This window comes from Theobroma cacao, chromosome 5 (assembly GCF_053813885.1).
Source record: "Theobroma cacao isolate CCN51 chromosome 5, ASM5381388v1, whole genome shotgun sequence".
Classification (NCBI taxonomy): Eukaryota; Viridiplantae; Streptophyta; class Magnoliopsida; order Malvales; family Malvaceae; genus Theobroma; species Theobroma cacao.
In genome coordinates, this window is record NC_142643.1 from 37,553,412 (window position 1) to 37,573,630 (window position 20,219).

The 20,219-nt window shown below is 35.6% G+C and overlaps 4 protein-coding genes across 6 annotated transcripts; 3 read left to right on the plus strand and 1 right to left on the minus strand.

Annotated features, from left to right (window-relative positions):
• Positions 1-34: 34 nt before the first annotated feature.
• LOC18599205 (Tetratricopeptide repeat (TPR)-like superfamily protein) lies at positions 35-2,890 on the plus strand. 3 transcript variants are annotated; one of them, XM_088806327.1, is made up of 3 exons: positions 35-509; positions 835-924; positions 1,181-2,890. In XM_088806327.1, exons 1-3 carry the CDS (start codon positions 324-326, stop codon positions 2,486-2,488), a joined length of 1,584 nt encoding a protein of 527 aa, XP_088662453.1. In that variant the 5' UTR covers positions 35-323; the 3' UTR covers positions 2,489-2,890. The 3 variants fall into 3 exon arrangements, with proteins under 3 accessions (XP_088662453.1, XP_017976197.2, XP_088662454.1); XM_088806328.1 differs by having other exon boundaries at positions 377-509; positions 845-924; XM_018120708.2 differs by lacking the exon at positions 835-924 and having other exon boundaries at positions 47-509.
• A 366-nt stretch (positions 2,891-3,256) lies between these two features.
• On the plus strand, positions 3,257-6,168 carry LOC18599206 (nucleic acid binding / methyltransferase). The gene is made up of 4 exons (XM_007029076.3): positions 3,257-3,693; positions 4,733-4,891; positions 5,618-5,699; positions 5,881-6,168. Exons 1-4 carry the CDS (start codon positions 3,358-3,360, stop codon positions 6,030-6,032), a joined length of 729 nt encoding a protein of 242 aa, XP_007029138.2. The 5' UTR covers positions 3,257-3,357; the 3' UTR covers positions 6,033-6,168.
• Positions 6,169-7,105: 937 nt separating this feature from the next.
• RBL15 (RHOMBOID-like protein 15) lies at positions 7,106-13,525 on the plus strand. The gene is made up of 13 exons (XM_007029077.3): positions 7,106-7,332; positions 7,947-8,112; positions 8,801-9,104; positions 9,474-9,506; positions 9,599-9,690; positions 9,802-9,875; positions 10,882-10,976; positions 11,056-11,125; positions 11,529-11,701; positions 12,468-12,525; positions 12,627-12,692; positions 13,067-13,141; positions 13,225-13,525. The coding sequence occupies exons 1-13, from the start codon at positions 7,309-7,311 to the stop codon at positions 13,228-13,230; spliced, it is 1,236 nt and encodes a 411-aa protein (XP_007029139.3). The 5' UTR covers positions 7,106-7,308; the 3' UTR covers positions 13,231-13,525.
• A 549-nt stretch (positions 13,526-14,074) lies between these two features.
• LOC18599208 (uncharacterized) lies at positions 14,075-18,222 on the minus strand. The gene is made up of 9 exons (XM_018122472.2): positions 17,852-18,222; positions 17,440-17,565; positions 16,999-17,253; positions 16,626-16,733; positions 16,326-16,487; positions 15,537-15,671; positions 15,001-15,117; positions 14,809-14,916; positions 14,075-14,638 (listed from the first exon to the last, which is right to left on the minus strand). The coding sequence occupies exons 1-9, from the start codon at positions 18,083-18,085 to the stop codon at positions 14,507-14,509; spliced, it is 1,377 nt and encodes a 458-aa protein (XP_017977961.2). The 5' UTR covers positions 18,086-18,222; the 3' UTR covers positions 14,075-14,506.
• Positions 18,223-20,219: the final 1,997 nt, after the last annotated feature.

Sequence of the window (20,219 nt, forward strand, 5' to 3'; positions counted from 1 at the left end):
ACTAAGATATAAGTAAAAATAGTAATAATAATTTTTCAAACATTTATATATTGTGTGACTAATGTTTAACTGTAGAAGTATTCTCTTAATCACAATGAAAGAAAGAAAGCCCAAAACTGCAAAGCCCAAACTGTAACCTTTAAAAGTGTAAAACCTAGCTTAAACCCCTTTCAAACGGCCGAACCTCCTTTCCTCCCTCAGAAAATGAAGCTGGGTGATTGGAGTAGGGTCTTTAACAATCTTAAAACCCATTTCGATTTCAAAAATGTTTTGGTGTTTTCCCCTACTCCACATCAACAACAACGACAAGTGGTAGAAGCAAAATGGCGATGATGGGAGGTTCAAGGAAGGGTTTGTTTCGTAAGATTTCCCCGATTGGAGATCTTTCGGTCTCCATCGTTCCGGTTTTAGACCAATGGGTCGAAGAAGGAAACTCCGTAGAGAAACACCTCCTTCAATTCTACATCAATCGACTCAGATCCTATAGACGCTACGCCCACGCTTTAGAGGTATTTGGAAAGTAATTATCTTGCAAAATCAAATTATTTAGTAGCATTTTCTTGATATGAAATTGTTTGCAGATTGATATTTTATTTTTATTTTTAAAATAATTTTGTGTAGATGAGATTGAGAGTTTACATTAAGACTTGAAGTGCCGTTTGGCTGTTGTTTTTGTTACTTATTTTTTGCTTCTGGATATGAAAGCAATATTTTTGGTTAATTAAAATGCATGATTTTACTTTTATTATCAAATAATTATGTTAATTGGTGTTGCATGTTACTCATTTGTTCATTTGTAATCAAATATGATTTTGCTTTACTTTTTCTGTTAAGCGCTTTCTAGGAATTAAAAGGAAAACAGCAAAAAACAAGTGGCAAAAGCAACAAAAGAAAAGGAGTTTAAGCTTCTGTTTGTTGGATATGGTCAAATATCTTTCACAGTTTTTTTTTTTTTCCTTTTTGTAAGGCATGTGATGTTTTCGGATTCTAGCATTGTATCTTTTCTGCACTGCTTTTATCTTCTTCATAAGTAACGTCTAGAACTGTGAAATTCAAACTTTCTAGTGATGTATTTCTGCACAACTGTGAAATTGATTTCCTTTCAGCCTATGCCTTTCTTCTCAATCATCATTCGTGCATTTAAGCCTTGTGATTATTGTTTCTTATTATTTGTTCTCAGATGTCTCTGTGGATGACCGATAAAAGGTACTTTCCGATGAGCTATCGTGATGTTGCTATTCGGTTGGATTTGATTGCAAAAGTTCATGGGATAGAACATGCAGAGAATTACTTCAACAGTGTTCCAAAACAATTAAAAGGCCTTGCGGTTTACTCTGCTCTTCTTTACTGCTATGCACGTGAAAAATCTGTTGAAAAGGCAGAGGCTCTAATGCAGAGAATGAGGGATTTGGGATTAGATAGATCGGCATTCGTGTTCAATGTTTTGCTTTCTCTTTATTATAAAGCAGACAATTATGAGAAACTGGACTCTTTGATGCAGGAAATGGAAGAAAAAGGTATTGCTCGTGACATATATACGTATTGCATCTGTCTAAAGGTTAATGCAGCTCAATCCAATGTTGATGGAATTGAAGATATTCTTCGGACAGTGGAATCTGATTCGAATCTTGCTTCAGATTGGTTTTTTTATACTACTGCAGGAGATGCTTACATCAAAGTTGGGCATCTGGACAAGGCCTTCGCAATGCTGAAGAAATCTGAGGAACTGATTGAAGGAAGAGGTATCGTGTATAATAACCTACTGACAAGATACACAACACTAGGGAAGAAAGAAGAAGTTTTAAGGATTTGGGAACTTTACAAGACATATGTGAAGGTTTACAATAAGGGCTACATAGCTATAATATGCTCTCTATTGAAGTTTGATGATATTGAGAGTGTCGAGAAGATTTTTGATGAATGGGAATCCCAGACTCCTCATACTTTAAGTTATGATATTTGCATTCCAAATTTATTGCTTTGTGCTTATTCCAGGAAAGGTCTTCTTGAGAAGTTTGAAACTGTCGTAAATAGGATTTTGTTAAAAGGGGGGAAGCCTAATGCAAAGACATGGTATTATTTTGCAACAGCATTGCTTTGGCATAATGAAATGGAAAAGGCAGTTGAAGCAATGAAGGAAGCCATATTGATTATTGAACCTTGCTGGAAGCCAAGGTTAAAGCCTAGAGAGGAAAGTGTGGCTGCCTGTCTAAAGTACTTGATAGGGAAGGGAGATATGGATGAAGCAAAGATATTCATAAAATTGCTAGGAGATAGGGATATAATCTCCCCAGAGGTTCAAGTTAAGTTGTTGAGTTATATAAAAGATGGAAATGCAGATTCAAAGTTGGATGGACTCATTATGCTGGATGGTGGTGCTTTGCATGGAAGTGGAGAAATACATCAATTTTCAGAGGAGGACAACGATGACATTGATTGCAAACCAAGTAAAGGAAGCACGTTTGACGTCAAGTTGGAAAGCATTTGACATTACCATTAGTAAATGTGATCTTAATGAAAGCTGGAATTAGTAAGTTCATTCTGTGAATCCTTCCTCCCGTTTATGGTGATTACAAGATGGGCAAAGGGGATGGCTTAGTTAACCAGCCATGTCAGAGGTGCATTCTTGTGGTATAATTTAAGGGAAGAACAAATTCCTTTTTGCTTAGAAGGAACAATTGAAAGATCTATGCTTACTGATGCTCGGAAAATAGGAGACTACAGACTACTAGCTGACAGCTTAGCTTGTTTAGAAGTATGAAAATGTGAAGTGGGATGATAGAATCTATGAATGCTTTCAAGAATTTAGGTCCCATGACGTAATGGTAGTAAAATTCTTCTCTCAATCATAGTTAGGGGTTAATTTATCTCATTTTATTTGCTTGCCTGATCTCATCTAGTACCATTTTCCATCTCTATTATTATTATTATTATTATTATTATTATTTCATGACTGTTGTAAGGATTTGAGCTCAGGAGGTGAGCACCCCACGCCGAAGGGGCAAAACTGAATTAGCCATTTCATTTCAACCTAAGTCCCCGCTCCTCCTTGTTTGACTCAGAAAAAAATCAGACTGTTAGTACGTAAATATTGAAAAAATAAAAGTACTCGCATTTATTTATGGACAAGACAACTTAATTAATCATTAATTTAAACAAAAAACCGTAACCATAACACACATTAGATAACAAACAATGAACGGGTATATCCTATTCCCAGATAATAATTACAACCCTAACAAGCTTTTTAAACAAATCCTGGTTAAAAGAACCAACTACAAAGGGCACACACGAGCCGGTTTCGCTCCTGCTAGCTTCGTTTTCCTTCACTGTCACTACCAAAGCCGCAGCTGAAAAATGGAAGAAGAGCTCAGAACTCCTAAAACCGAGGTCTTTGACGACGCTGCCGACGATGACCCACCAGCCCTGAGCTCTCATGCTCTAGCAGCTCTCCAAGAGTTCCTCAAAGAACAAAGCCAATCTCTTGCTGACCATGAAACTGTAGAAACCGAAGGAGGAGGAACTGGGTCGGAGAGTGAAGTGGCGTTAGTAACTGAAGATTGGAGGCTGAGCCAGTTCTGGTATGACCCAGAAACAGCCCGGACCGTGGCCCAAGAAGTTCTTTCTCTTTGCAGTGACTCCAATTATAAAGTAGCTTGTATCGCTTGCCCGACCCTCTATGCCTATCTTAAGGTAATTTTGATAAAATGCATTTGTGAATTTTTTTTTTTTAAAGTTTTTTCTTTCCTTCTAGTTGTGTTAAGAATGATTAGTATAGAGTAAATAATTATCGAAATTGAGTAAAGGGTAATGAAGTTGTGATGATTGACTGTATACTATTTTAATTTCAGTTATCGGTTTAGTGGAGTTTGGGTGTGAAGGCCAGATTGATTTACAGTAGAATTAGTTATGAATAGAAATGTAAGCGTTTGAGTTAAAAATGTGAATAACTGCAAGAAAAAGGGACAGTGAGAGAGGCTGAAGTTTGATTTTGGCCCGACTCTTGAACTATCATGGTGGTAAATTTTGAGATAATAAGAGAGACTTTATAGTACAAAACTCATGGAGAGAAGCTAAGCATATATTTTCACCCGAATGAGTAAGGGTTGATGTTGTCGTTTGAGGAGTCAAAGAAAGGATAAGGAATCATGGAGACTGCGGTTTGGAATAGTTTAATTAGAGAAACAACTTGTTTTCTTGAAACCGGATATAGTGCCTGGTTGAGGATGAATGAGAAAAATTGGGAGGTGAGGGTTTAAGCTTCCATCATTTGTGTTGATGCTGTATTTCACTGTGGAGATCCTAGGGCTTAGCTCCACTTTGGACTCACAAGATTATAGTCAGTTAGGGTGGTTGGACTTGGCTCCTGAAACGTTATGTGTGCAGAGAAAGTGTAAGAAATAACCCAGAACATGAAACTGAAGGCAATGCACCTTACTGACGGTTGAGTGGATTACTGAAATACCCTTAGACACAAAGGAGTCTCTGTGTTCTAACTCTTGCTGGACATGTGGTTAAATCCAAATGACTCATTATATTTTACATATAGCAATTTGGATAAAAAGATGCTTGGCCAGTTAAGATTATCATGTGATTTTCTATAAAGTATTGACTAAGGCAAACAGACTTAGATTGGCATAACGAAGAAATTTAATCGATGAATCTTTATTCCTTTGCATGATGCTACTGATGCTTTGTGGTTCATTACTTCTTTCTTTTGCGTCATTTTCAGAACATGGACCCTAATATCTCTGTGCAACTTTTGGAGTATGATAAGCGTTTTGAGCAATACGGCAGTGATTTTACATTTTATGATTACAACCAACCTGAAGACTTGCCATTGGAACTCAAACATACTTACCAAGTTGTAGTTGCTGATCCTCCGTACCTGGTAAGACATTGTATAAAGGGTTCATTCCTTTTTCCGGTGTAAGTTGAGAAGACAAGCTCTTTTATGCTGTGTCGTTTTCATTCTTACCATTAGCTGTGCAAGTCTTGTCCCATAATGAAAACCTTCATGATCGCAACCAATCTTGTGGGAACTGCTAAGGAGATTGAACCTATTCCACTTCTTTAATGACACAAAATTGTTATGTTCTTTTACTATTATTTACACACCAAATATCTTGAATATGTTATTTCCTGTATTTGATTTTAGATTGTTGAATACGAGGATGTCCTTGCTTCATTGCTTGTTTATCTTGTGATTTTTAATATTCTGATGGAGAACCAATCAAAGGCTTTAAATCAGTTTTATACCAGTGTATTTTCTACCTTGATGTAAAATCCCTCCTCTGATGCTTCTAAATGAGGGAATTTAAGCTTGCTGTTCTGCTTTATAGAGTTCTGCCAAGTCTAGTATTGTAGACTCTAAAGGTTTAGACACATTTCTTTCACAAGATGGTAAACCACTATATGGTTAAGTCTTTTATGAAACATTTAGGGTTAGAGCAATGGATTGTACTTTTATCATTACCACTACTTAGCAGATATTTATATGGGGGCATTTGTTTCTTTTAATAGTTCCATGAGTATACTGCTTTACACTGAAGCTAGAAATTTGATGTGTTTGAAGAAAATTTTGATAGTATAATATGAATCATGTATATGGTTGCAGAGCAAGGAGTGTTTGGAGAAAGTTACTCAAACAATATCTTTTCTTGTACAACCACAAAAATCTTACTTACTTTTGCTTACAGGTAACTTCTTTTGCATCCTCTCCATCTTAACATAGCTTGTGATAAAGTCTTTCAATTCGTCTCATCTTTTCTGCATTACATCTATAACTTTAATGTAGCACAGAATACATGGTGGATGTCAATTATTGTTTCAGTGGCTTTTTATAGTAAATCTCAGAGTAAGTATTGTGATGGCTTGCAGGAGAGGTGCAGAGGGACAGGGCTGCTGAGCTCTTGGGTTTGTACCCCTGCAATTTCCGGCCTCAACACTCTAGCAAACTTGGAAATGAGTTTCGGCTTTTCACAAACTATGACCCTGGGGATCGATTAGGAGGCTGGGGGCAAGAAAACTAGGTGCCTTTTTCTGGCCACCATTTATACGAACGTCACTTTGGATTTTTCTCCTGAAAAAAGCTAGTGTTAAATCCAACATTTATGAAGTTCTTACAATTGATTATAATTATCAAGGCATTTGCAATGCTTGACAGCACTATTTACTCTTCAAAGTAACCCATAAAAAATGACCTTGCTTTTCAGTTCATTTTCCCACTTAGAAAACATGCAGATGAGCAACTTTCCTGCTCAAAACCCTGCACTGCCTTTCCTTCTGCCGTAATACTTTCCAAACTCTGGGCATCTACAAGTATTCTATAAGCTTCTTTCCATTTGCTCATATGATTAGAGATTTCCAGATCTCAAGGAATAGCTGCGGCCCATCATCTAAATATGGTGTGCTTTTTCTCCACGGATTCATATGTTGAGCTCGTTGCTGCAAAGAAAGAGGGTGCTTGCCGTGCTTGTCTTTCATACAAGGAGCACGTTTCCCAGCTTTCCAAGTTGGACCTTTTAGGTGTCCCTTTCTATCTATTTCTCTCTTCTTCCCCACCTATGCTAAATTAATTCAGTTTCGTGGTCTGGACTTGTAAATTATTCTCGATCCAAAATTTTCAAAGGAAATTCATGAGTTCCAACTTCCAATTTAGACCTCGTACTTGACTTGTTGTATGGTATGGCCATCTCTCTCGCCTGGTAATGAGTATGAATTTGGTAACAAAATTTGATCCAGAAAGGGGCCAATCTGAAATTGTATCTTATTAGTAAATTAGGGTTCTTATCCGTTGGTGTATACCATACTACACTCTGTAGTAGCAGTAGTAGTTGTTACTCTTATTTTATAAAATTTTATAGTACTATCCATTTATTATGTAAATAATTCCACGACGATTTGTCATATTACATTATAATTAAATATATAAAATTTGTCCAATACGAAATCAGATGTAATTACTAAAGATGCATAGGTTTAATCTCAAATTTAGTGTTGTAATCATGTTTTCTACATTTTTAATTACTAGTTATTTGTCCGTTTTATGCAACGACCAACAAACCTCCAAACGCGCCCTAACAGTAGTTGGGAGGTGGGAAACACTTATCCGGATCCGTATCAACCCAAGATCCGAACCCGAATTTTAAAATTCGAAGACTCGATCTGGAAAATCCAGACTCCAAAGCTTCGTATTTGCCACCAATTGGTTGTTTCAAGAAGCTAATATTATTTGGATTTTTCAAACAAAGTCATCAGTCCAAAGACGAAGGAACTTCAACTCGTTTTTTACGCCAAAAAGAAAAAATGAGACCTAACATTGTTTCAGAGGTAGGCTCAGATCCACATTTCTTCGATTTTCTGTCTTTGTTTCTTAGGGTTTATTTTTTCTCTCATTATTTTGATAAACCTGTCTTTGCTTTTATGCTTTTTTCCTCTGTTTGGTTGCTAAGAAAATGCCAGAAACACAAAAGAATTCGGCAAAGTTTAATGAATCTGGAGAACTCTTGAAGCTCCGTTGAATTCTGCTGACTGCCGTTAATTATACTTAGTTCGGTTGAACTTGCTGCTGTTTGTTTTTTTTTTAATTATTATTACCATTATTGGCTATCTGTTTCGTTGGAGCAAAAAAAAGAATTTACTTGTTTATGATATATTTAATGTAAATGAGATGGTTTTAAAAAGTTGTATAGTTCATTTAAGCTGATATTTTTCTTCTTCTTCTAGTTCTAGTTCTTCTTTCTTTTTAAAAGTATTAATGACCAAACAACGATCTCTTTTGATATAATTAAGTTTAAAATTAGGTGGTTGCTTTTTTTTAAAGTGCTGGTTTCCGTGGACCTTTTTTTTATTAGTTTCTGTTATTAGTAAGAGAGAGTGTATCAGTTCGATGTATGAGTTTTATGTAATTGAATTTCATTTTGGTTATGATTTTTGGTGTACAGGCAGGACTGCAAACTAGAGTAGGGCAATGGTGGGATAATATTCCATTCCTTACTTCAGCCGTGGTGATTGTTTGTGGGGTTATTTACTTGGTTTGTCTTTTGGTTGGATATGACTCTTTTTATGAGATATGCTTCTTGCCAGAGGCTCTTGTATCACATTTTCAAGGTTTGTTCTTGTAACGTGATTCATTTTTGTGGTAAATAAATTATAAGATGTGGATCACATTTATGAGCTTCCCAGTTTTTTGCGCCAAGAATATCTTTTGGTGTAGTATTTACTTCCATTTTCCTGCTGCTTCATTTGCAACATCTTTGAGATGTAGCATTATACTAATTTAGAGTTCAAAAATCAAGAGTAGCCTTTCAAAATAATAATAATAATAATAATAATAATAATAATAATAATAATAATAAAGAGTAAATGCCTTGTAGTAATGTGTTAGTTGGTCTGGATGAATTATCTGAGACCACTAGAAAGCTGGCAGACTCCATGAACATGCTCGATGCCCCATTTCATTCCAGGCCATGATTTACAAGAAGCTTGTCCTTGTCTTGCTGAGATTGGTGTGTGGCACCTACATGATGGGCCTGAGAGAAGTGTTAATAACCAATTTTTTTAGCAGTCTTCTCTAGGCCTGATTCCAGAATACATGGATGGTCACTGTGGTCTTTTAAAATTGTATTTATATTTAATTTTAGATTTCCAATCAGAGATAACTCATGGCAGAAATTCTTTGACCAATTAAAAAAGAATATTTTGTTTCATTTGGTTTTTCATTTGATGCGACTATATTTGATGTTTGTCCTCACTTTTCTGAAAGTTATTGTCTTTAATTTATTCTTTCTTCTTGCAGTTTACAGGATTTACACTTCCATTATTTTCCATGGTTCGCTGTTACATGTTTTGTTCAACATGTTGGCTTTGGTTCCTTTGGGCTCTGAACTGGAGAGAATCATGGGATCTATTCGATTGTTATACATGATAATTTTGTTAGCAACAAGCAATGCTATATTTCATCTCATTATTGCATTGGTGGTAGCCCATAATCCTTTCCTCACAGATAAGTATCTCATGAACGAGTGTGCCATAGGCTTCTCTGGAATCTTATTTTCTATGATTGTCATAGAGACAAGTCTGAGTGGAGTTCAATCTAGGAGGTTAGTTTCTCCACAACCACTGTGAACAGTATTTCCTGAAAAGTTTTGTTTTTCCTCGCTTCTGCAATTTTTCATTTTTAAAATATCTTATTGCCAACTTATGTCGGCTTTTTCTGCCTACTCTTGAGACACGGTAGTGCACACGCAAGCACGACCGACACTGTACTTGATTCACATGCATGCAAAGTGGTTTGTCTCTACATACTGAGAATCTTGCTGCATGTACATGCAATGCCCAACCACGTATGTGCTTGATGCACGTAAATGTGAAATTCTCTTGCATCTTGAGAATCTTGGTGCATAAGGTTTCTTCTGTTTTGGGTCAATATAACAGTTCTTTGACTGATTCACGACTTTCTTTCTTTGCAGTGTGTTTGGCCTTTTTAATGTACCCGCAAAATGGTAAATGCAGTCACTTGCTTTTGTAATGTTTTATGTCACCCATTTTTCCTTTTAAGTTCTGTGCTATCTATATTACAAGATATTTGTTTCAGGTATGCCTTTATCTTATTGGTAGTATTCCAGCTGCTCATGTCAAATGTCTCGTTACTTGGACACCTCTGTGGTATTTTGTCCGGCTTTGCATGTATGTCTCCTTTGTTCTTGAAATTTATCTTTCCATCGTTGTGCTTTCTGCAAATCATGCAATGAACTTGGTTGAAACTTGAAATTTATTTATGGTTGTCAACTTTTTCAGATACCTATGGCTTATTCAACTTCCTTATACCTGGACCATCCTTTTATTCTGCCATTGAGTCCTCATCTTGGCTTGTAAGTACTTTGATGGAACTGGCTGGTGATAGCAATTGATTTTCCTTTCCCATGCTTTTTAACTTGTTTCTGCATTTGGCCTTTTAATTGGATCAATATCTCATTAGTCATATCTGTCAAATGATGTGCTTTTCAACTCAGTGTTGGAACTGATATTAGCTTGCTAATGGTCAATGACTATATCCTTTACTAGGTTGCCGATTGCTTTGTATTATTAACCTTAACAGGTGTATGTGTTGTCTTAGTGAACCTTGCATGTTTCCCCCACTTGGGATTATTGATGTTTCATCAAGATCTTACGACTTTACATTTTTAGCAACTTACTTTGTGGCACATACATGCACTAAAATGATTGTTACAAACTTGCTAGTTTAGTTCTGTATATTTAGTCATCTTTATATAAGAAGAAATCATTTTATTTTAATAAATCAGTAGTAGATATGGCTAAATTTATAATATCAGCAAGAGTTATGTAATGGAGCTACTGTACTATGTGAGCATGCATTTATGCCTGTATGCATGTGCAATCTCTGTCAAAGAAGCCTTGTATTGCAATTTATTGGAGTTTGTTACTCAAATCCTTTTCACCATCTGATTGGTAGTCAAATGTCACAGTCCTCTATATTTTTCTATCATTATCTTTCCTGGTCCCTATAAAATTATTCAAAGCCATCTTGATAATAAAAATTACTTTCTAGTATGTTCCTTTTTTTTTTGGCATATTCTAGTGTGTTCCTTTACCAAGATAATATGGGCTTTTTCGTCAATTCTTGTTTTTTTAGATAATTTTTCTTTCTTTTCCTTTTTATTCTTAAATTCAGAAATAGTGAAAATTTAAGATGGGTCACCAGTAGGGAATTATGAAATGTTAATTATTTTTCCTTGTTAGATGATCATGTGCAACACCACTTAGATAGTTACAAAAATATGATGACTGGAATATGTACATCTTTCTTTCACAAATGATTTTATGATTGATATAATCTAAGGCTGTACAATCTTCCAGGCCAGCTGTGTGAGGCGACCTAAATTTATTTTGTGCAGTGGTGGCAATACTTCAGCCTACATCCCCACTTTCTCGGGTCAAACTTCACCCTTCAGGTATATTTTTCTTACCTTGATTAAATCTGCTTTTCCTTACCTCTAGTGGGATCTTTATCTGATGATTTTTGTTAAACAGTGGATTATTTTCTGGAAACATTTGGAGAAACTTGTCTTCATGGATGCCACAGAGAGAGACAGCTGCTCAGGTTTTGAGCCAATAACCATTGGATGATTTTTTATTTTTTTCTTTTTCGAGGCCAAGAACTTTGTGCTCTATAAAATATTTTCGTGCTATAGTTGCCTTAAGTTTTAACCCAAGCAGTGCCTGTCTTTTGCCATATGCCTGGCAGTTTTGGCTATTTTAGATGAAAAGAATCTTTTATTTCTCTTTTGTGGGGCTAAAAACCATGCTTTCGTTGGAATGAATACCTTTAAGCATGTATGATGAAATCATTTCACATTAGAAGACAACGTTGAAAAAAATAAAACAACAATCTTGTGTTCCTGATTTATTTTTGTGCTTAATCTTGACTGTGGCTTCCTTGAGCCCTATGGCCTCAAAAGCCTGGTCAAAGATAAATTGATGTGATCCATCTCAATAACATGCAGTCTACACAAGATGATGTCAGATTTCCTGGGAGAGGGAGAACACTTGGTTCTGGTCAAAATACTGCTGTAAATTCTGATTCAAACCTACAAGCTAGACTTTTGGATAATAGTAGCCCCAACAATCCATCAGATATTGCAGCAGCTGGGGCAGGGCAGAGGCTTTCAAATGAAAGGTATCAGGAAGTGTTTTTCATTTTGCTTTTCAGTTTGGCTTTAGTGATAGTGTCTTATCTTTTTTTTCTTTTATTCTCTTTGGTTTGAAAGTTTGCCAATATGAATCTGGCTTCTGTCATGCACTTCTGGTGTAGAAATCTTACCCACCATCCCAGGAACTTGATATGGTGGTAGTAATATCTTTTAGTTATAAGATCTTATTGGGTCTTTTAAACATCCCCAAACCCCATCTCTCCACTAGTGGCCTTGCCTAAGAAGCAGCTGTTCGAACATAATTTGCTGTTTATTGTGGCAATGGGCCTTGTTCTGTTTGTTTTAACATGTTTTTTTAATATTTTATAGAAGCTTAATGTAACTCCACTGAGTTTATAAATGATTGTTACGTCTAGAAGTTTTTCTGTTAATAAGCCTTGTTTAGATAAGCATTACAATCTTTTACTTTAGATCTGTGATTGTGCTGTTCTATGTTACCTGCAGTTTTTCTGAATTTGACTTTTAGGCATGCTTTCTAAACATTATGGCTGTTTTGTGGTTTAAAAATATTTAGATTAAAATTTTCCAATTCTGAAGTTTGTTGCATGTGAATCTTTTACAACTTCCATTGGTTTAAATTTGATAGATATTAAATTGCAATGAACAAAAATATAGTGCTAAATCTGTGTTGATTTCATATTTTAGGCTGCTCTTGTTGGATGTAATCAAGTTTGTCTTTGTACTTTTCTATATGATTGAAATGTCATTTCATGTTTCCTGTTGATCTTTCAGGCGGTCACCGGTGAATAACGTAGTTGCAGCCAGTGCTGGAGGTCCTCCACTTGCTCAGGTTTCTTTCTGTTATTTGAGAATTATTTTTTTTTTCTGCTTAGAATTTGTTTTACAATTAATAAGTTCCTTAATCAATTCTTTGGTTTTCATGTGCACCAGATGCAACAGGGTTCAATTTCTTATGAGGAACAGATCCAGAAACTTGTATCGATGGGTTTTGAAAGGGTAAAAGTTAGATCCCGTTTATTTTGAACGTTTTATAATTGTGTTTGAAGATGTATCCCGCCTATATTTTGTATGTTCATAATTGTATCTTGATGTTTGATTTACTTGACTTTCATGGCTGCCTATAGAATTTGTGCAGCATATCCATAGATTACTTTCTCGAGGATCATAATGCAGTAGTTATTTAGTAATCATGTGATGGCTGACATATACTACAATACTTGCTTATCAAATTAAGCTGGTGCCTGCAAGCATAAGTTAATGCACATGGACACACTCAAATCAGCACCATCATACCAATGCATACACTCTTGCATGCAAACACTTACATTTTAGGGAGGGGAGTAATGGAAAACGCCTTTGGACTGTTTCAGACACAAGTAGAAGTTGCAATCGCAGCTGCTGATGGAGATCTTAACGTGGCTGTGGAAATTCTTATGAGCCAGCAGGTAAGTGCTTGAGAGCTTTCAGTCTTTTCAAGTGTTTGATCTTTCATGTTCTGATCCTGGGGATTATGGTGATTTTGCTACAGGGCTGACCTGCAAAGATGTAATCTCTTATCAACTTTTAAACAAGCATCCCTCAAGCTCAATTCAAGCGGCCTACTTCCTGCGCCTTCATGTCCATATCGTGTTCGGTCTTGTGGGTACTGTATAGCATTTCTGACAGAAGCCAACAAAGCGAAGAAAGAAATATCATGAACAGGAGCAATTGTACTAACTTCTGTCTGAAGCTTTCTTAACCTGATTGAGCAATACATATAACTCTTTATTGAAATCACAGCCTTTGTGTTCATAAATTTTTCCAGATTTATACATTTTCTTCATTACCCTTTTTCTTGCAGTGGGATGATATGTTCACAAGTAATAAAATTCGGTTTCGACATACTGAATAGAATTCATTCCTTTTTAGTATAAATTGTTTCCCAGGAAACTTTTGGGCTGCTTGTGGTTAGATATAGGAAGAAAAGAGATGAGAGGAAAGCACTGCTTTCTTTCCATCTTTTCCTTCTTTTGGTAAGAAGGAAATAGGAAGAAAAAAAAAGGAAAATAGTAAAGGGATTTACATCTTTTTTATTCTATCCAGTCCATCCCAAAGTGAAAGGAAAACACTCATTCAACCTAAATTAATGATTTTATACATAATTTCATGTCTAATTTGTCTCTATTTTATATTAGTTTATGCCTAACCTTTTTTTTCCTCTATTTTTCATTTTTCGTACCAAACATAAAGAAGAAATTTTATATATAATTTTTATGCCTAGCCTCTGTTTTGCCCTCTAATTTTTCATTTTTCATACCAAATATAATTTTTTTCCTTCCTACCGGACTTGGTGTTAAACGTTTGCCATGGTCAAGGAAAATCTATTAGCAATGAACAAATATCAGAATTCAATTTCTATTGCACTCAGCCTTAACTGCTGCACTGGCAAATTCGGTATTACAAGGTTCTGATGAACAAACAAGAGCTGCCTTATGGTTTCATAATCATGCCAATGCACAAACTCATTTGAAAAAAAAAAAATGAAAAATGGACTGATTGTTACAGGTTAGAGAGTCTAAATGTGTTATATGCTGGAAATTTCACATTCTGGTTGGAAAGTATTCCTTCTACCAATCTTGACTAGCTTCAGTCTTTCAAGAGTAATTGAACCTCAGCACCAAAATTTGAGATGGTACTCTTTTAAACTTGGAGTTCCATGAGGCAAGGATAGATGACTACAGAAAAAGGCTGCACGTTGCAGGAGACATCTTAAGATTCTGCCTTGATTCTTCATAGAGCAGGTCAGTGACAGCTTAATTTTAACTCCACCTTTATTGATCAACATTGATTATTAGTCTTTCTTGTATTTCGTCCTTGGCATCATTCTGTGGCTCACAAAGACTAGGAGGTGCTGAACTAGATCCCAGTGATCTTCTCATTTCGGTCTGAACTCTCCTAGCGCGCTGCAAATGATACGTTGAGAACAGTTCCTTTTCATTATTTAACGTGCAGAAATGAACTGTTTCTTTGTTTGCATGAGTATTTTGAAGCATCTATGAACATGCAAACAAGGCGCGTGCGCTCGCACACACAAACACACAGAGAAATCAACTTCAGGTTCTTTAAAACAAACCTTCCTAGAAAGAGTGCAAGTTCGTGCAAAATGACCTTCCTCTCTGCACCTGTGGCATAAAGCAGGGGCGTTTGAGCCTCTAGCAACTTTGGGAAACTTTGTGCATTCCTAGCAGAATAACCACCATAAGATACAATAAACATGGACACATACATAAATTAAACCATAAACGAGTAGACAAATATGACTTACCGATCCCAAATGGCCAGTCTGGCCACAATTGTAGCAGGAAACTTCAGCTGGACTCGTATCTAGAACGTTGACACAGCTGAGATGGCCAAAACCATTGCACACGTAACACTGAATTCTCTGCTCGCAACAGAATAATTATCATTATCGATCAGGCTGCAAGAATCACTTGCAATTTGGATTTCCAGTTCTCATTTATATATCAGGTGTGGGGCTGATGAGGCATATCTCAATGGCAAAGAAGAAGCCCTGGAATGGACAGGTCCCACGTTCAAGTCTTACATGTGTTGATTTCGTCCAACATTATATTGTTTTTTCCAGTTATATGCCAGTTTGTTGGTTTGTTAATTGGTTTCGATTGTGAGAGACAATAGTAATGTCATCTTATAAAACAAAATCAGGCATGAGAAAATAAAGCATTTGGCTCAATGGTATGTGCCCCTGCTCAAAGAGGCCCTTTCCCAAATGAAAAAGAAAATAAGAGGTTAGCCAAAACAGAGAGAAAGGGGTTACTGAAAGCATTAACAAATAAGGAAGACCTTGAGATCATCAGGAGAATAGTCGCCTCTACATGAGAACATATCATGTTCTGAATCCCCACATCTTAAACAAATAATATAAGTCAAATTGTTTTCATCCTGTTTCTCTGGACAATTGGCTTGGTGATCTCTTCCCTGCAGACAAAGCAAAATAAGCCCTGTTGAAATATCAAGCTTCCATCCTTTACAAATAAAGTAAGTCAAAGAAAACCTCATAAAATTGGACATCATGTACCAAGATTCAATAGGGAAAGCTCTGTGAGAGAAAAAAAAAAAAGTTAAAAGAGAAAAATAGTATGCTAATATACTAATGTAAAAATATGAACACTATTGCTTCTGCCATCAAAGATCCTCTCTGGAAGCAACAATTAGATTTCAAGCTTATTGTGTCAACCCAGAGATCTCATTAGATAACACTTCTTAAAGCAACTAAGCATATAACTTTATCATGGGTAGTACTCAGGCTTAGATGCCAATTTGGAAACTGAGAATTTGAAAAGTAAAACTGCTCCCAGTTTATCTAAATTATCTCTTGTTGATCATATCTATAAAATTTACCATTATAGAGTTGTAACATCTACAAATCATCAATTCTTATATTGGTTCTTGATGTTATCAGACTAGACTGAAAGGTGGGACATTTGAAGTACTAACAAATTCTTCTAACACCAAATTATTCTTGTTGATAGACTATAGTGTTCATTTTATTAAAGTGATTGGGATTTTTAAGAATCCTATCAAGAGCTGTATGCAATGCTTCATTTTAATAATGAGATGGGGATTTAAAACCTGTACGCAATGCTTCCCATTGTGCTGAAGACTCCCGCAGAGGAAGCATGGTTTCAATCGCTTTTGTACTGTACAGTTTGCTGCTGCTGCAGGATGATCTTCTCCACAACTGAAACTCCTGGCCCAGAAGCCGTTTGGAGAATCAAAGTATCTTGGTTTCCGCTAGAAAAGTAATGCACAATCAAATAAGAACTTATCAATTTATCACGACAGAAAAACGTCTTCCAAAGCTGCATTTTAGTACACTTTCATGACACCAAACATTTTAAAGCAGTATTTGAATACAGATCCTCAACTCACAAGAAGCCTCCGTAGAACAGTGTTCTGAGCTGGTTCTGTTTCAGGTGATTTTACAGTTTCTACACATTTAGCATTCTCTGCATGTATTTCTCTCTTTCCCACATCCACCTAAATGCACAGCAATCCCACGTATCATCTTGATAAATAGAAAGCTCCACCTTTTTCATCATTTCTATTCCTAAGAAGAGACTGATGCAAAAGAGCTTGCAAATAGCAAAAAAAAAATGTAACAGACATCTGAAAATAATAATTTTTAATATGAAATCCATGATGATCACTCCGTTAAACCCAAATACAAAAGATGCAGCTATTAGAACAGCGAATCTTGTAAATATAAGACTCACCAATACTGTTTAAAAGCTAATATACTTACAGTTTCTTCTGCTACAACGGTCTTTAGCTCATTTCTCCACACTGTCTTACTGTCCTTATTTATTGCCTCCACTGACAGCATTTTTCCAGTGCTTTTTTTGGAGCTAATATTTGAGATCAAGTTACCGTCCTCTGGAGATGAGGAAAAAAGACCAAAGACATCCTTAGAGCCAGCTTCATCACCATTGCCTCCAGTTCTACTTTTCACTGCTTGTACAGTTGCTATCATCTTGCTTTCCTTAACAGCAGTATCAACCTGAAGCCCAATTTACAAAAGTTTTAATTATAACCGAGATTGGTCCACTAAGGATAATATAATGTTGGTTCAATCCATTCTTAAATTCTACACGTCCAATCTGAAATAAACAAGATAATATCAAGAATCCATCAAATGGATACAAAAAAGATTAACTAAAAAAGAAGAAGACGAGCTGAAACTGACAGCAGGCTTCTGTGGTACATCAGTGGCTGGTATTTCAATCAAATCCATTTTTGATACTTCCACTGTTCTCACAGCTTCATCTCTGCCAGCCTGCTCTGTATCAATTGCAGGCTTTCCTGCATCCACCTGAATTCCATCAAATAAGTATTAATGAAAGCTGAACAATCCTTAACAAGACTCAACGAAAAGGAGGAAAGAAGGATAAGAGACTTGATTCAGATAGAGTAAATGCAAACTCCATTAGAAACAAGACAAGCTAAAATCTTCTTCAGTTCCCATCATTTTCCTTTCCTTTTTACTCATTCTTTACCAAAAAGCAATTGAAAAGAAAAATAGGATTCAAGAACAACTTATGCACATATCTTTCAGCCCAGGGAGAGAGAAAGAGAGAGAAACAGAGAGGCACACATACAAGAAGTGGGTGCTGAGCATGTTTGTTCTTCTTTCTTTTTCTCTTTCTCTTTCTTCTTCTCTTCCTTCTTTGGACAGTAGCTTCTCCTTCAATCACAGCTCTCAAATTATCAAAGCCACTCAGATCAGAAATCATTCCATACTCTTCAACTTTGGATCTCCAATGACCACTTTCTCTTCTCTTTACTACTGCTGCTGCTTCAGCTTCATTTCTTGTTGGTATGGGTCTTTCCATGTTGGGTTAGTTCTCCAATGTTCACTTGCTCTGGTTTCCCTTCTTATTGTCTCTCCTCAAAACATATGCAGAAACTATAGTCTATAGGTGCTCCGCCTTAGCTCTGCGTTTCCATTTTTGTTCGATGGTAATTTATGTATCTCTTTCCGTTTTTAACCACCCCTTTTGTCTCTAGCAAGTATGTCTGCTTTGATTTTTTTTTTTTGTCAATTTTAATTTTTGAGTCAAATTATTTTAAATTTTTTATCTAATAAATATATATTTTAAAATTGCTTTACTAAAAAAAATTAATGGATTTTTTTTAAAATTAAAAAATGATCATTTTAAATATAAAATAAAAGTAAGATATGTTATTTATGAAAAAAAAAGAAATTTAGACTCAATATATAATTTTAAAAATTGAATGAGAATAATTTATTAATGAAAAAAATAATTATTAAAACAATATTTTAATAATTGCGAGTATCAAGTATGATTACTATATGAATTCCGACATAATGAATAATAGTTGTTTCTGTACCATAACCTTATACCTTAGAAATGTCAACTTGAATGGGTCCTTATTATGAGATTAAAACCTTTTCCATCAAAATGCTGCAAATCTTCCCATTTTCATTGGCATATAACATGCTCCTCGTTGAATTTTCATTGCACTGTCCTTAAAAAAAACATATAAATAATTATAATTTAAAATTTTATTTTAAATATATAACATACATTATAAGTAACAGTAACATATGATTTTTTGTCACGATACATTAAGATTTAATCTTTTATCATTTTTAATTCGAGTAAATATTTAAATATATTGACAGAGCACAGAGTAAAGGAAGCATGGCGCAGAGAATTTGGAAGGGAAGCTTAATCGATATTCCCTTTTTACTCATCTAACAGGAATATGTATAATATTCTGGTGTTTATGTACTAGTACCAGAAGTTAAACATATTTACATAAATGCCACTAATATTACTAATCACTATTATTAACGGTAAACATAATACTAATCTCTATCAATCTCTATTACCCCTCCTCAAGTGGAGCATGGATATCATCTATGCTCAGCTTGCTCTTCAAGAACTGAAACTGAGAAGGTTGCAATGCCTTGGTAAAAAGATCTGCAACTTGATCTTCGGTGCCAACATGTTGTGGATTAATAGTCCCATTCAGCACTTTGTCTCGTATGAAGTGGCAGTCAATCTCAATGTGCTTGGTTCTTTCATGAATAGTAGGATTTTTGCATATATAGATGGCTGATAAATTGTCATAGTACATAATCACAGAATCCTTGTGTTCAATGCCAAAATCATGCAATAAATATATGAGCCACAATACCTCACAGCATGCTGAAGCCATTGCCCGCTATTCTGCTTCTGTGGAACTTCGAGCAACAACAGACTGTTTCTTTGATTTCCAGCTGATAATAGAGCTTCCAAGGAACACTCCAAAACCAGATATAGACCTCCTGGAATCCTTGCATCCTGCCCAATCACTGTTTGTATAAACTTGTAGTTGCAAACTAGATTTTGCTGATAATAGGATTCCCTGCCCTAGAGCTGATTTTAAATATCTCAAAACTCTATATGCAGCTTGTAAATGTGTGACTTTAGGCTTGTCCATAAATTGAGAGAGACATTGCACTGCGAAAGAGATGTCAGGTATTGTGAAGGTTAGATAAAGAAGTCTACCAACAAGTTTCCTGTAAGTTGTGGCATCTTTCAATAATTTTGCATCATCATCCTTTGTCAACTTACTATTATAATCTATGGGAGTAGTAGTAGGCTTGGCACCTAGAAATCCACATTCATTAATCAAATCTAATGTGTACTTGCGTTGGCATATGAAAATTCCTTTTTCTGATTTGGAAATTTCCAAACCTAGGAAATATCTTGGTGTCCCAAGATCCTTTAGCTTGAATTTGGATTTGAGAAATTCTTTTACCTCTGCTGAAGCAGCTAATGATGTACTCCCAATTACTATATCATCCACATACACTAATAAAGCAATGAAATCCCCTTTGTTAGTAGTTTTGGTAAACAATGAATAATCGCTCTTGGATTGTTGAAAGCCAAAACTAATCAAAGAATCTGTGAATTTTGAATTCCATTGCCTGGAGGCTTGTTTAAGACCATATAA

Coding starts and splice junctions, on each gene's coding strand:
- LOC18599205 (XM_088806327.1), top strand. CDS start 324: ATGGCGATGATGGGAGGTTCAAGGAAGGGTTTGTTTCGTAAGATTTCC. Junction 510..834: donor GCTACGCCCACGCTTTAGAG/GTATTTGGAAAG, acceptor TTTTCTGTTAAG/CGCTTTCTAGGAATTAAAAG. Junction 925..1,180: donor GCTTCTGTTTGTTGGATATG/GTCAAATATCTT, acceptor ATTTGTTCTCAG/ATGTCTCTGTGGATGACCGA.
- LOC18599206 (XM_007029076.3), top strand. CDS start 3,358: ATGGAAGAAGAGCTCAGAACTCCTAAAACCGAGGTCTTTGACGACGCT. Junction 4,892..5,617: donor TTGCTGATCCTCCGTACCTG/GTAAGACATTGT, acceptor ATATGGTTGCAG/AGCAAGGAGTGTTTGGAGAA. Junction 5,700..5,880: donor TTACTTACTTTTGCTTACAG/GTAACTTCTTTT, acceptor GATGGCTTGCAG/GAGAGGTGCAGAGGGACAGG.
- RBL15 (XM_007029077.3), top strand. CDS start 7,309: ATGAGACCTAACATTGTTTCAGAG. Junction 9,691..9,801: donor TATTTTGTCCGGCTTTGCAT/GTATGTCTCCTT, acceptor CAACTTTTTCAG/ATACCTATGGCTTATTCAAC. Junction 9,876..10,881: donor TTGAGTCCTCATCTTGGCTT/GTAAGTACTTTG, acceptor ACAATCTTCCAG/GCCAGCTGTGTGAGGCGACC.
- LOC18599208 (XM_018122472.2), bottom strand. CDS start 18,085: ATGGAAAGACCCATACCAACAAGAAATGAAGCTGAAGCAGCAGCAGTA. Junction 17,566..17,851: donor ATGCTCAGCACCCACTTCTT/GTATGTGTGCCT, acceptor GATGGAATTCAG/GTGGATGCAGGAAAGCCTGC. Junction 17,254..17,439: donor ATGTACCACAGAAGCCTGCT/GTCAGTTTCAGC, acceptor ATTGGGCTTCAG/GTTGATACTGCTGTTAAGGA.